Source organism: Dendronephthya gigantea, unplaced genomic scaffold (genome assembly GCF_004324835.1).
Source record: "Dendronephthya gigantea isolate DGI-Jeju-01 unplaced genomic scaffold, DenGig_1.0 000184F, whole genome shotgun sequence".
Lineage (NCBI taxonomy): Eukaryota > Metazoa > Cnidaria > Anthozoa > Malacalcyonacea > Nephtheidae > Dendronephthya > Dendronephthya gigantea.
The window spans coordinates 1-15,084 of record NW_021163194.1 but is presented as its reverse complement, the minus strand read 5'-3'; the positions used below and the strand labels follow the sequence as shown (position 1 = coordinate 15,084).

The window sequence follows — 15,084 nt, the reverse complement described above, 5'->3', positions numbered from 1 at the left end:
CCATTTTTAGCATTTTAAGACAGTTTTTTGAACAGTTGAAAAAGTCGTCAAAATTGACCAAAATGGTAAGGGGTAAGCCTTTGACCATTTTGGTCAATTTTGACGACTTTTTCAATGTTCCAAATATGCTCTAAAATGAAAGATATCAGTGTTAGGAAGCCATTTTTAGCATTTTAAGACAGTTTTTGAACAGTTGAAAAAGTCGTCAAAATTGACCAAAATGGTAAGGGGTAAGCCTTTGACCATTTTGGTCAATTTTGACGACTTTTTCAATCCGGCCAAATATGCTCTAAAATGAAAGATATCAGTGTTAGGAAGCCATTTTTAGCATTTTAAGACAGTTTTTGAACAGTTGAAAAAGTCGTCAAAATTGACCAAAATGGTAAGGGGTAAGCCTTTGACCATTTTGGTCAATTTGACGACTTTTTCAATGTTCCAAATATGCTCTAAAATGAAAGATATCAGTGTTAGGAAGCCATTTTTAGCATTTTAAGACAGTTTTTGAACAGTTGAAAAAGTCGTCAAAATTGACCAAAATGGTAAGGGGTAAGCCTTTGACCATTTTGGTCAATTTTGACGACTTTTTCAATGTTCCAAATATGCTCTAAAATGAAAGATATCAGTGTTAGGAAGCCATTTTTAGCATTTTAAGACAGTTTTTGAACAGTTGAAAAAGTCGTCAAAATTGACCAAAATGGTAAGGGGTAAGCCTTTGACCATTTTGGTCAATTTTGACGACTTTTTCAATGTTCCAAATATGCTCTAAAATGAAAGATATCAGTGTTAGGAAGCCATTTTTAGCATTTTAAGACAGTTTTTGAACAGTTGAAAAAGTCGTCAAAATTGACCAAAATGGTAAGGGGTAAGCCTTTGACCATTTTGGTCAATTTTGACGACTTTTTCAATGTTCCAAATATGCTCTAAAATGAAAGATATCAGTGTTAGGAAGCCATTTTTAGCATTTTAAGACAGTTTTTGAACAGTTGAAAAAGTCGTCAAAATTGACCAAAATGGTAAGGGGTAAGCCTTTGACCATTTTGGTCAATTTTGACGACTTTTTCAACTGTTCCAAATATGCTCTAAAACGAAAGATATCAGTGTTAGGAAGCCATTTTTAGCATTTTAAGACAGTTTTTGAACAGTTGAAAAAGTCGTCAAAATTGACCAAAATGGTAAGGGGTAAGCCTTTGACCATTTTGGTCAATTTTGACGACTTTTTCAATGTTCCAAATATGCTCTAAAATGAAAGATATCAGTGTTAGGAAGCCATTTTTAGCATTTTAAGACAGTTTTTGAACAGTTGAAAAAGTCGTCAAAATTGACCAAAATGGTAAGGGGTAAGCCTTTGACCCTTTTGGTCAATTTTGACGACTTTTTCAATGTTCCAAATATGCTCTAAAATGAAAGATATCAGTGTTAGGAAGCCATTTTTAGCATTTTAAGACAGTTTTTGAACAGTTGAAAAAGTCGTCAAAATTGACCAAAATGGTAAGGGGTAAGCCTTTGACCATTTTGGTCAATTTTGACGACTTTTTCAATGTTCCAAATATGCTCTAAAATGAAAGATATCAGTGTTAGGAAGCCATTTTTAGCATTTTAAGACAGTTTTTGAACAGTTGAAAAAGTCGTCAAAATTGACCAAAATGGTCAAGGCTTACCCCTTACCATTTTGGTCAATTTTGACGACTTTTTCAATGTTCCAAATATGCTCTAAAATGAAAGATATCAGTGTTAGGAAGCCATTTTTAGCATTTTAAGACAGTTTTTGAACAGTTGAAAAAGTCGTCAAAATTGACCAAAATGGTCAAAGGCTTACCCTTACCATTTTGGTCAATTTTGACGACTTTTTCAACTGTTCCAAATATGCTCTAAAATGAAAGATATCAGTGTTAGGAAGCCATTTTTAGCATTTTAAGACAGTTTTTGAACAGTTGAAAAAGTCGTCAAAATTGACCAAAATGGTAAGGGGTAAGCCTTTGACCATTTTGGTCAATTTTGACGACTTTTTCAATGTTCCAAATATGCTCTAAAATGAAAGATATCAGTGTTAGGAAGCCATTTTTAGCATTTTAAGACAGTTTTTGAACAGTTGAAAAAGTCGTCAAAATTGACCAAAATGGTAAGGGGTAAGCCTTTGACCATTTTGGTCAATTTTGACGACTTTTTCAATGTTCCAAATATGCTCTAAAATGAAGGATATTAGTCTTAGGAAGCCATTTTTAGCATTTTAAGACAGTTTTTGAACAGTTGAAAAAGTCGTCAAAATTGACCAAAATGGTAAGGGGTAAGCCTTTGACCATTTTGGTCAATTTTGACGACTTTTTCAATGTTCCGGCCAAATATGCTCTAAAATGAAAGATATCAGTGTTAGGAAGCCATTTTTAGCATTTTAAGACAGTTTTTGAACAGTTGAAAAAGTCGTCAAAATTGACCAAAATGGTAAGGGGTAAGCCTTTGACCATTTTGGTCAATTTTGACGACTTTTTCAATGTTCCAAATATGCTCTAAAATGAAAGATATCAGTGTTAGGAAGCCATTTTTAGCATTTTAAGACAGTTTTTGAACAGTTGAAAAAGTCGTCAAAATTGACCAAAATGGTAAGGGGTAAGCCTTTGACCATTTTGGTCAATTTTGACGACTTTTTCAACTGTTCCAAATATGCTCTAAAACGAAAGATATCAGTGTTAGGAAGCCATTTTTAGCATTTTAAGACAGTTTTTGAACAGTTGAAAAAGTCGTCAAAATTGACCAAAATGGTAAGGGGTAAGCCTTTGACCATTTTGGTCAATTTTGACGACTTTTTCAATGTTCCAAATATGCTCTAAAATGAAAGATATCAGTGTTAGGAAGCCATTTTTAGCATTTTAAGACAGTTTTTGAACAGTTGAAAAAGTCGTCAAAATTGACCAAAATGGTAAGGGGTAAGCCTTTGACCCTTTTGGTCAATTTTGACGACTTTTTCAATGTTCCAAATATGCTCTAAAATGAAAGATATCAGTGTTAGGAAGCCATTTTTAGCATTTTAAGACAGTTTTTGAACAGTTGAAAAAGTCGTCAAAATTGACAAAAATGGTAAGGGGTAAGCCTTTGACCATTTTGGTCAATTTTGACAACTTTTTCAATGTTCCAAATATGCTCTAAAATGAAAGATATCAGTGTTAGGAAGCCATTTTTAGCATTTTAAGACAGTTTTTGAACAGTTGAAAAAGTCGTCAAAATTGACCAAAATGGTCAAGGCTTACCCCTTACCATTTTGGTCAATTTTGACGACTTTTTCAATGTTCCAAATATGCTCTAAAATGAAAGATATCAGTGTTAGGAAGCCATTTTTAGCATTTTAAGACAGTTTTTGAACAGTTGAAAAAGTCGTCAAAATTGACCAAAATGGTCAAAGGCTTACCCCTTACCATTTTGGTCAATTTTGACGACTTTTTCAACTGTTCCAAATATGCTCTAAAATGAAAGATATCAATGTTAGGAAGCCATTTTTAGCATTTTAAGACAGTTTTTGAACAGTTGAAAAAGTCGTCAAAATTGACCAAAATGGTAAGGGGTAAGCCTTGACCATTTTGGTCAATTTTGACGACTTTTTCAATGTTCCAAATATGCTCTAAAATGAAAGATATCAGTGTTAGGAAGCCATTTTTAGCATTTTAAGACAGTTTTTTGAACAGTTGAAAAAGTCGTCAAAATTGACCAAAATGGTAAGGGGTAAGCCTTTGACCATTTTGGTCAATTTTGACGACTTTTTCAATGTTCCAAATATGCTCTAAAATGAAAGATATTAGTCTTAGGAAGCCATTTTTAGCATTTTAAGACAGTTTTTGAACAGTTGAAAAAGTCGTCAAAATTGACCAAAATGGTAAGGGGTAAGCCTTTGACCATTTTGGTCAATTTTGACGACTTTTTCAATGTTCCGGCCAAATATGCTCTAAAATGAAAGATATCAGTGTTAGGAAGCCATTTTTAGCATTTTAAGACAGTTTTTGAACAGTTGAAAAAGTCGTCAAAATTGACCAAAATGGTAAGGGGTAAGCCTTTGACCATTTTGGTCAATTTTGACGACTTTTTCAATGTTCCAAATATGCTCTAAAATGAAAGATATCAGTGTTAGGAAGCCATTTTTAGCATTTTAAGACAGTTTTTGAACAGTTGAAAAAGTCGTCAAAATTGACCAAAATGGTAAGGGGTAAGCCTTTGACCATTTTGGTCAATTTTGACGACTTTTTCAATGTTCCAAATATGCTCTAAAATGAAAGATATCAGTGTTAGGAAGCCATTTTTAGCATTTTAAGACAGTTTTTGAACAGTTGAAAAAGTCGTCAAAATTGACCAAAATGGTAAGGGGTAAGCTTTGACCATTTTGGTCAATTTTGACGACTTTTTCAACTGTTCCAAATATGCTCTAAAATGAAAGATATCAGTGTTAGGAAGCCATTTTTAGCATTTTAAGACAGTTTTTGAACAGTTGAAAAAGTCGTCAAAATTGACCAAAATGGTAAGGGGTAAGCCTTTGACCATTTTGGTCAATTTTGACGACTTTTTCAACTGTTCCAAATATGCTCTAAAATGAAAGATATCAGTGTTAGGAAGCCATTTTTAGCATTTTAAGACAGTTTTTGAACAGTTGAAAAAGTCGTCAAAATTGACCAAAATGGTAAGGGGTAAGCCTTTGACCATTTTGGTCAATTTTGACGACTTTTTCAATGTTCCGGCCAAATATGCTCTAAAATGAAAGATATCAGTGTTAGGAAGCCATTTTTAGCATTTTAAGACAGTTTTTGAACAGTTGAAAAAGTCGTCAAAATTGACCAAAATGGTAAGGGGTAAGCCTTTGACCATTTTGGTCAATTTTGACGACTTTTTCAATGTTCCAAATATGCTCTAAAATGAAAGATATTAGTCTTAGGAAGCCATTTTTAGCATTTTAAGACAGTTTTTGAACAGTTGAAAAAGTCGTCAAAATTGACCAAAATGGTAAGGGGTAAGCCTTTGACCATTTTGGTCAATTTTGACGACTTTTTCAATGTTCCGGCCAAATATGCTCTAAAATGAAAGATATCAGTGTTAGGAAGCCATTTTTAGCATTTTAAGACAGTTTTTGAACAGTTGAAAAAGTCGTCAAAATTGACCAAAATGGTAAGGGGTAAGCCTTTGACCATTTTGGTCAATTTTGACGACTTTTTCAATGTTCCAAATATGCTCTAAAATGAAAGATATCAGTGTTAGGAAGCCATTTTTAGCATTTTAAGACAGTTTTTGAACAGTTGAAAAAGTCGTCAAAATTGACCAAAATGGTAATGGGTAAGCCTTTGACCATTTTGGTCAATTTTGACGACTTTTCAATGTTCCAAATATGCTCTAAAATGAAAGATATCAGTGTTAGGAAGCCATTTTTAGCATTTTAAGACAGTTTTTGAACAGTTGAAAAAGTCGTCAAAATTGACCAAAATGGTAAGGGGTAAGCCTTTGACCATTTTGGTCAATTTTGACGACTTTTTCAACTGTTCCCAATATGCTCTAAAATGAAAGATATCAGTGTTAGGAAGCCATTTTTAGCATTTTAAGACAGTTTTTGAACAGTTGAAAAAGTCGTCAAAATTGACCAAAATGGTAATGGGTAAGCCTTTGACCATTTTGGTCAATTTTGACGACTTTTTCAATGTTCCAAATATGCTCTAAAATGAAAGATATCAGTGTTAGGAAGCCATTTTTAGCATTTTAAGACAGTTTTTGAACAGTTGAAAAAGTCGTCAAAATTGACCAAAATGGTAAGGGGTAAGCCTTTGACCATTTTGGTCAATTTTGACGACTTTTTCAATGTTCAAATATGCTCTAAAATGAAAGATATTAGTCTTAGGAAGCCATTTTAGCATTTTAAGACAGTTTTTGAACAGTTGAAAAAGTCGTCAAAATTGACCAAAATGGTAAGGGGTAAGCCTTACCATTTTGGTCAATTTTGACGACTTTTTCAATGTTCCAAATATGCTCTAAAATAAAAGATATTAGTCTTAGGAAGCCAATTTTAACATTTTAAGACAGTTTTTGAACAGTTGAAAAAGTCGTCAAAATTGACCAAAATGGTAAGGGGTAAGCCTTTGACCATTTTGGTCAATTTTGACGACTTTTTCAATGTTCCAAATATGCTGTAAAATGAAAGATATTAGTCTTAGGAAGCCATTTTTAGCATTTTAAGACAGTTTTTGAACAGTTGAAAAAGTCGTCAAAATTGACCAAAATGGTAAGGGGTAAGCCTTTGACCATTTTGGTCAATTTTGACGACTTTTTCAATGTTCCAAATATGCTCTAAAATGAAAGATATTAGTCTTAGGAAGCCATTTTTAGCATTTTAAGACAGTTTTTGAACAGTTGAAAAAGTCGTCAAAATTGACCAAAATGGTAAGGGGTAAGCCTTACCATTTTGGTCAATTTTGACGACTTTTTCAATGTTCCAAATATGCTCTAAAATAAAAGATATTAGTCTTAGGAAGCCAATTTTAACATTTTAAGACAGTTTTTGAACACTTGAAAAAGTCGTCAAAATTGACCAAAATGGTAAGGGGTAAGCCTTACCATTTTGGTCAATTTTGACGACTTTTTCAATGTTCCAAATATGCTCTAAAATGAAAGATATTAGTGCTAGGAAGCCATTTTTAGCATTTTAAGACAGTTTTTGAACAGTTGAAAAAGTCGTCAAAATTGACCAAAATGGTAAGCTCTGCATCGTTCCAAAGAAGTTCAAATTGCTTGCTCTGGAAAAATGTTTGCATCTTGCCTTTAACTCACAATTGAATATACTCCAAAATTCCAGTCGGAAGTGCTCCATAATCAATGATCAAACCAGGGGCGTCGGAAGCGGGGGGGCCGGGGGGGCTCAGGCCCCCTCACTTTTTTACTTGGGGGGGCCTAAGTATCATTGGGCCCCCCACTTTTTGACAAAGGTAAGTTGTTAATTGGTAAATTGTTAGAATTCTGGTAAATCTTCTCCCAAAGTGCAGGATATGGCGTTTCAGTGTTCAGACTCTGGTTTTAAAAATTTCCCAGAGGGAAGGCATGCCCCTGTAACAGTGTAACCTCTTAGAAAGTTGCCCACATTTGGCACTTGGCAGGCACTTTGTGGGCCCCCTCACTTCTGGCGGCGTTCCGACGCCCCTGGATCAAACACCATACTGCCATTCTTTGTCAATCGAAAATACACCAAAATTCATGTCGGAAGAGCTCCATAACCCATGGGATGAATAACGTCTGCATCGTTCCAAAGAAGTTCAAATTGCTTGCACTGGAAAAATGTTTGCTTCTTGCCTTTAACTCACAATTGAAAATACTCCAAAATTCCAGTCGGAAGTGCTCCATAATCAATGATCAAACACCATACTGCCTTTCTTTGTCAATCGAAAATACACCAAAATTCATGTCGGAAGAGTTCCAGTCAATTTTGAAGACTTTTTGAACTGTTCAAAAAACTGTCTTAAATTGCTAAAAATGGCTTGCTAAGACTAATATCTTTCATTTTAGAGCACATCTGGTTGGTTTTTGGAAGAATGAAAAAGTGGTCAAAATTGACCAAAATGGAAGGCTCACCCTTATAGGCCGTAGGATGAGCATCCAAAAGATGCAATTCCGTTGCACCCTTCGTGGAACTACGTAATTTTTACATGAATCAATAGATAAAAACTTACTTTATCAGAATCCGTCGCTCCCCAAGTGAAACAGGTGCACAATTGGGAAAACAATCCGTCCAAAGTTTGCTATATTCGCGCTTCGAAATATTCGAACCGCCATTGTTTTAGTAGCAAATACGCATGCGCTTCTCAGCCAAACTCGCACTGCGCACGCGCAAACAGGAAAAATGGATTTTCCCTGTGGGTTTTCCCCGATTTCCCGTGTAAAAACAACAAAATAAAATCACGAAATAAAGACCAAACCTTGTAATATTAACGAATAAATACACGCACATTAAATATTGTTAAAACACATTGTATATTTTCCTTGCTCATATGCTAAATCACTTCAATTCATTGGCTATTGTTTCAAAATACCGTTTTAACGTAAAATTCTACTTATTCACATCTTAATTCAATAAAAATTTGCGAGGTAAAAAACCCACCTGTATCAAACAGGACGGAGAATATATAAATATACATAAAACTCACACATTCAAGGAACAAGTTAAATATTTCGCTTGAATATAGCCTTGGCCAAACGCAAGAAACATTGTCGCGAAAATATTCGTGATTTTCAATGTTTGCCGTCCAATGTTTCTCTGTCTCCCACATCTGGAAACATTGGCTTTTATTGCAGAAACAAAATTTGCTTCCCGGAAAGCAAAAATATTTCCTACCAAATTTGGAAACATTTAATTCCACACTATCTCTCCGTTCGCCGATGCTGGTAAAACAATATGACATACCGAAACATTGGTAAGAAAAATAGTATGACAAATATCTTTGCGCAACAATGTTTTCCAGTTTGTCCTGGGCTTTAGGGGTATTTATATAAACTCCTAGGAAAACCTCTGATTGAATTTCTAAATTTAATGTATTATTGAATAACTATGCAAGGTATGTTTGGCGCTTCTTTAATTGTGCGTTCCATCCATCGCTGAAGTATATTCTATGGATATCAATCTTGGATTTGGACCAACTTTTCCATTCGTTCCAACAATCTTTTCCAACCATCTTTTCCAACCCATCTGTTCCAACCGACGAAGCCAGAATGCGCCAGCGAACGACCTTTAACTGTGACAAAAACATGTTCCAGGCACCAACTCGAAGTTCATCATAAAAAAAGATAAATTGGGAAGAAATATAAAATCCATAATTTCATCATAAGTATCTATAATTGAAAGCAATGCATGTTTTCTTCCTTGAGACTAGATTTTCATCAGTTCAATGCCAAAGCCAAGGCTGGTCAAGGGCCTACGCTCAGGACGAGTTTGCTTGTATTCTACAATCTACAATAAGCTGTCCTGGTTTTTGTCTGGTTAGGGTTAGAACCCAATCTATACAATCTCATCTCACTAACATTTACAATCAATCAACAATATACAATCTCACTAACATTTCTCATTTTCGTACATAGAACACAAGTTGGGGATAACTTTTCATCAGTCGTTGCTTGAGTTTAAAAGCTCTATATTTAGATGCATCCACATTCTCGGTGTCCTCAGCAATGATAACAAATTTCTCCAGCAAATCTTTCATATACCTTACTTGCTTATTTGCAATGACCTCAGTCTCGATTTTTTTCTTACAGAAGACATCATCATAAGACTTCTCGTACACTGATGTAGATCTTTCAGTCTCCAATTGCTTCTTTGTCTCTCTGGTGAGAAATTTTGTATAATTGCAGTAGCAAACTTTGTGATAGCGGACTTCCAGTGCTACACAGTCTTTCCCCCGGATTTGCACGAGTATGCCTTCATCATTTTTCTCTTGGCAGCTGTACGTAGAAGACCAGCATCAATTGTTTCTGCCAACATGAGTGGGGCTCTTCTTCTCTTCTTAGTTACCTGGTGTGAACAAGATATTTTAAAACCAAACCCGAGAATGTTGTGCTACTAGTGCACATTGCACTAGCATAAATATATCTATCAAAATGACCATACCTTGTCTATTGAGAACCAAGAAGCGTCTCTTCCACAAACAATACATATCTCTGGAAGTACATGCTCGTTTCTTTTAGGTAGGGTGTTATTAACGTCTGCGACTGATTGGCGTGTAATTTTTCGCCTTGGTTCCATTGGCTCCACTTTCACATGTAGTCCTTCGGTAGGAGTTACAGTTTCAGAGCTAGTTCCTTCTCTTTTTTCTTCTTTCCGCTGTTGTCTACGGATCTTCTCTTCATCACAAAATCTCTTCCAGCATTTCATATGATGGTACCATTCTAAGTTAATGCTGTCAGGGTTCTTCTCCATGTATGAATTCACAGATCCGTCATCGATGTTCTCGTAAGATTTCTTAGCTATTTCAGCTTGTTGACATTTAAGTTTGGCCCATTTAGACCTACACTCAAGAAATTTCTTGAGCCTTTGGCGTGTAACTTGGCGTGCAAAGTTGCTCCGTAACGCCATCAAAATGAATAAAACATGAGGATATTCGAGTGTTATAAATATCTTCAGCCATGATTATTTTGCATAACTTAGTTCCACTTCGAAGCATGTGCGTGCTTATGCGCGTGCGCAGTGCGAGTTTGGCTGAGAAGCGCATGCGTATTTGCTACTAAAACAATGGCGATTTGAATATTTCAAAGCGCGAAAATATCAAACTTTGGAGGGATTGTTTTCCCAATCGTGCACCTGTTTCGCTTGGGGAGCGACGGATTCTGATAAAGTAAGTTTTTATCTATTGATTCATGTGAAAATTATGTAGTTCCACGAGGGGTGCAACGGAATCCGTTTTCTAAGCATCTTCTACGGCCTATTACCATTTTGCCCAATTTTGACGACTTTTTGAACTGTTCAAAAACTGTCTTAAAATGTTAAAAATGGCTTCCTAAGACTAATATCTTCCATTTTAGAGCATATTTGGTTGGTTTTTGGAACATTGAAAAATCGTCAAAATTGATCAAAATGGTAAGGCTTACCCCTTACCATTTTGGTCAATTTTGACGACTTTTTCAACTGTTCAAAAACTGTCTTAAAATGCTAAAAATGGCTTCAAAAGACCAAAATCTTCCATTTTAGAGAATATTTGGTTGGTTTTTGGAACATTGAAAAAGCGGTCAATTTTGACCAAAATTAAGGCTTACCCCTTACGATTTCTAAAACTGTGTTAACATGCTAAAAATACGATCGAAAAAGCGGTAAGCCTTACCATTTCGGCCAAAATTGACCGCTTTTTCAATGTTCCAAAAACCAACCAAATATTCTCTAAAATGAAAGATATTAGTCTTAGGAAGCCATTTTTAAACAGTTCAAAAAGTCGTCAAAATTGACCAAAATGGTAAGGGTCACCCCTTCCTAAGCTTACCCCTTACGATTTTGGTGAAAATTGATGACTTTTCAAAATTTTCTAAAGCTGTGTTAACATGCTAAAAATGAAGATCGAAAAAGCGGTAAGCCTTACCATTTTGGCCAAAATTGATAAAAACCAAAAACCAACCAAATATATCTCAGCAAGCCATTTTTAGCCACGTTAACGTGCTAAACATGTTACTTGTTTTAGAAAATTTTAGAAAGTGGTCAATTTTGGCAAAATGGTAAGGGGTAAGCCTTACCATATATTTAAAAGTCATACATTTTGGCCAAAGGGGTACCCCTTACTATTTTGGCGAAAACTGAGGATATTTGAAAATTTTCTAAAAATGTGTTAAGATACTGATTAGAGCCATTTTCAACATGTTAACACATTTTTAGAAATTTTTAAAAAATCAAAATCAAAATTAGCAATAATGTCAGGAATTACATTAATTACCTTTGAAATCATGACGAAGAGATTTCTCCATCTCAAGGGTCTGTAGGAAATACACCAGAGATACCACTACAGAAGCAAGACCTAAAAATTCAGAACACACTTAGAATCATTCAGAATCAAAAGACCACTGTCTTAGTCATCTTAAGATAAGATAGAACACTTACTTTTTTACAAATCCTGGAAGTAGAGTGTCCTCTTCCTCAGCATATAATCTGTTGATGAAATAAATCGACATGAATCAATATTCTTAAGAAAGATGCTATATATTAATATAGCTCAAATGCCTACATGCGCATCCCATTAGTTCTAAACTGTTCTTCCTAGAGGTCCAGTAAGGATCATCTCTTATTGATCCAGTGTTACTACAGGGGGAAACCTAAACTAAACTAACTTTATTTATACTGGATAGCTCTATCAGTTCTAAACTGTTCTTCCTAGAGGTCCAGTAAGGATCATCTCTTATTGATCCAGTGTTACTACAGGAGGAAACCTAAACTAAACTAACTTTATTTATACTGGATAACTCTATCAGTTCTAAACTGTTCTTCCTAGAGGTCCAGTAAATCCTCTCTCAGAATTAGCAATAATATGTTAGGAATTACATTAATTACCTTTGAAAATCATGAAGAAGAGATTTCTCCATCTCAAAGGTCTGTAGGAAATACACCAGAGATACCACAACAGAAGCAAGGCCTAAAAATGATCAGAACACACTCTTCACTTAGAATCAAAAAACCACTGTCTTAGTCATCTTAAGATAAGATAGAACACTTACTCTTTTAGAAATCCTAGAAGTAGAGTGTCCTCTTCCTCAGCATATAATCTGTTAACGAAATAAATCAACATCAATCAATATTCTTAAGAAAGATGCTATCACCAAATAATACAATAACATAACTCAAATGCATACATGCATTCTATTAGTTGTAAACTGTTCTTCCTAGAGGTCCAGTAAAATCAAAATTAGCAATAATGTCAGGAATTACATTAATTACCTTTGAAATCATGACGAAGAGATTCCTCCATCTCAAGGGTCTGTAGGAAATACACCAGAGATACACACAGAAGCAAGGCCTTAAAAATCCAGAACACACTCTTTACTCAGAATCAAAAGACCACTGTCTTAGTCATCTTAAGATAAGATAGAACACTTACTTTTTTACAAATCCTGGAAGTAGAGTGTCGTCTTCCTCAGCATATAATCTGTTGATGAAATAAATCAATCAATCAATATTCTTAAGAAAGATGCTATCACCAATATAACTCAAATGCCTACATGCATTCTATTAGTTGTAAACTGTTCTTCCTAAGGTCCAGTAAGGATCATCTCTTATTGATCCAGTGTTACTACAGGAGGAAACCTAAACTAAACTAACTTTATTTATACTGGATAACTCTATCAGTTCTAAACTGTTCTTCCTAGAGGTCCAGTAAATCATCTCTCAGAATTAGCAATAATATGTTAGGAATTACATTAATTACCTTTGAAAATCATGACGAAGAGATTTCTCCATCTCAAGGTCTGTAGGAAATACACCAGAGATACCACAACAGAAGCAAGGCCTAAAAATTCAGAACACACTCAGAATCACTCAGAATTAAAAGACCACTGTCTTAGTCATCTTAAGATAAGATAAAACACTTACTTTTTTAGAAATCCTGGAAGTAGAGTGTCCTCTTCCTCAGCATATAATCTGTTGATGAAATAAATCAACATCAATCAATATTCTTAAGAAAGATGCTATCACCAAACACATTAAGATAACTTAAATGCCTACATGCATTCTATTAGTTGTAAACTGTTCTTTCTAGAGGTCCAGTAAAGTCATCTCTCAGAATTAGCAATAATGTCAGGAATTACATTAATTACCTTTGAAAATCATGAAGAAGAGATTTCTCCATCTCAAGGTCTGTAGGAAATACACCAGAGATACCACAACAGAAGCAAGGCCTAAAAATGATCAGAACACACTCTTCACTTAGAATCAAAAACCACTGTCTTAGTCATCTTAAGATAAGATAGAACACTTACTTTTTTAGAAATCCTGGAACGAGAGTGTCCTCTTCCTCAGCATATAATCTGTTGATGAAATAAATCAACATCAATCAATATTCTTACGAAAGATGCTATCACCAAACACAATAACATAACTTAAATGCCTACATGCATTCTATTAGTTGTAAACTGTTCTTCCTAGAAGCTAGAGGTCCAGTAAAATCAAAATTAGCAATAATGTCAGGAATTACATTAATTACCTTTGAAATCATGACGAAGATACCACAACAGAAGCAAGGCCTAAAAATGATCAGAACACACTCTTCACTTAGAATCAAAAGACCACTGTCTTAGTCATCTTAAGATAAGATAGAACACTTACTTTTTTACAAATCCTGGAAGTAGAGCGTCCTCTTCCTCAGCATATAATCTGTTCATGAAATAAATCAACATCAATCAATATTCTTAAGAAAGATGCTATCACCAAACACAATAATATAACTCAAATGCATACATGCATTCTATTAGTTGGAAACTGTTCTTCCTAGAAGCTAGAGGTCCAGTAAAATCAAAATTAGCAATACTTACTCTTTTACAAATTGTAGAACCAGAGTGTCCTCTTCCTGTTGATCTGTTGATGAAATAAACCAACATCAATCAATATGCATTGAGACTTGAAGGTTCCTGATTAAGGTGGCTCCCTACAGTTTTAAGAATATTGAAATCTTGTTGTTTTGATTTAAAATTTTAGCACGAGATTTCTTGGTAAGTATAAGAAATTTCCCATATATATTAACCAACATTCTAACAGTCAGAAATTGCCCATAAGCATGACGTCATCACCGTTGTTATGGTAACAATGGCGATTCAATATGGCCGACATTTTACCTATTTACGCATTTTACTCGAAAACAAGTTCGGTTACCCCAATTTTTTATTTTATAAAACGTTTTCTTACAAAAAAATGGGAAATTTGAGCAAGTTTAAAAAAATTCTATGGAGCCAAAAAATTTCTATAACGAAAAATCACGTTTTTTCATTTTTAATAATTTTGGCTCCATAGAATTTTTTTTAACTGGTTCATATTTTCCATTTTTTTGTAAGAAAACTTTTTATAAAATAAAAAATTGGGGTAACCGTACTTGTTTTCGAGTAAAATGCATGAATAGGTAAAATGTCGGCCATATTGAATCGCCATTGTTACCATAACAACGGTAATGACGTCATGCTTATGGGTAATTTCTGACTGTTAGAATGTTGGTTAATATATCTGGAAAATTTCTTTTCCTTACCAAGAAATCTCGTGCTAAAATTTTAAATCAAAACCACAAGTTTTCAATATTTCAAAAAATTGTAGGGAGCCACCTTAAAACAAGTTTAATATATTTTTCTGTCAGATGATTTGCACAATGCACACTTCAACGATCGAACTGCTGATCTTTGGTTAAGAAACACTCCAAGATGATAAATTAACCAACACTCAGCTGTGACAGGAGATACTGTCTAAAGACCAACATCACAAAATAGGAAATATATCACCTGGTATGGAATAACAGTTTCGTCAATTCGACAGTGTAACATCAAAGTGGGAAAATTAAACAGGTTATCACCATCTACTGCAGTACAAGGGGAGATGAAATTCTGTCGAGTGTGTAGAGTGGTTATTACCATTTG

General features: G+C 34.6%; 2 protein-coding genes across 2 annotated transcripts; both read right to left on the bottom strand.

Moving 5' to 3' along the window:
- Positions 1–9,382: 9,382 nt before the first annotated feature.
- Positions 9,383–10,180, bottom strand: LOC114538439. The gene is made up of 2 exons (XM_028559615.1): positions 9,608–10,180; positions 9,383–9,511 (listed from the first exon to the last, which is right to left on the bottom strand). The coding sequence occupies exons 1-2, from the start codon at positions 10,070–10,072 to the stop codon at positions 9,383–9,385; spliced, it is 594 nt and encodes a 197-aa protein (XP_028415416.1). The 5' UTR covers positions 10,073–10,180.
- A 1,058-nt stretch (positions 10,181–11,238) lies between these two features.
- Positions 11,239–14,041, bottom strand: LOC114538426 (the record flags this gene model as incomplete). The annotated part of the gene is made up of 9 exons (XM_028559602.1): positions 11,239–11,495; positions 11,579–11,626; positions 12,026–12,107; positions 12,570–12,617; positions 12,897–12,977; positions 13,061–13,108; positions 13,285–13,365; positions 13,793–13,840; positions 13,999–14,041. Coding segments are annotated over 7 exons (398 nt in total), but the record flags the coding sequence as incomplete, so codon positions are not given.
- Positions 14,042–15,084: the final 1,043 nt, after the last annotated feature.

What these genes read in the sequence shown, in the direction of transcription:
- LOC114538439 (XM_028559615.1), bottom strand. Translation starts at nt 10,072, where the DNA reads ATGGCGTTACGGAGCAACTTTGCACGCCAAGTTACACGCCAAAGGCTC. An exon ending in CTTGGTTCTCAATAGACAAG is followed by an intron (nt 9,512 to 9,607) that starts GTATGGTCATTT and finishes TGTTCACACCAG; the next exon opens with GTAACTAAGAAGAGAAGAAG.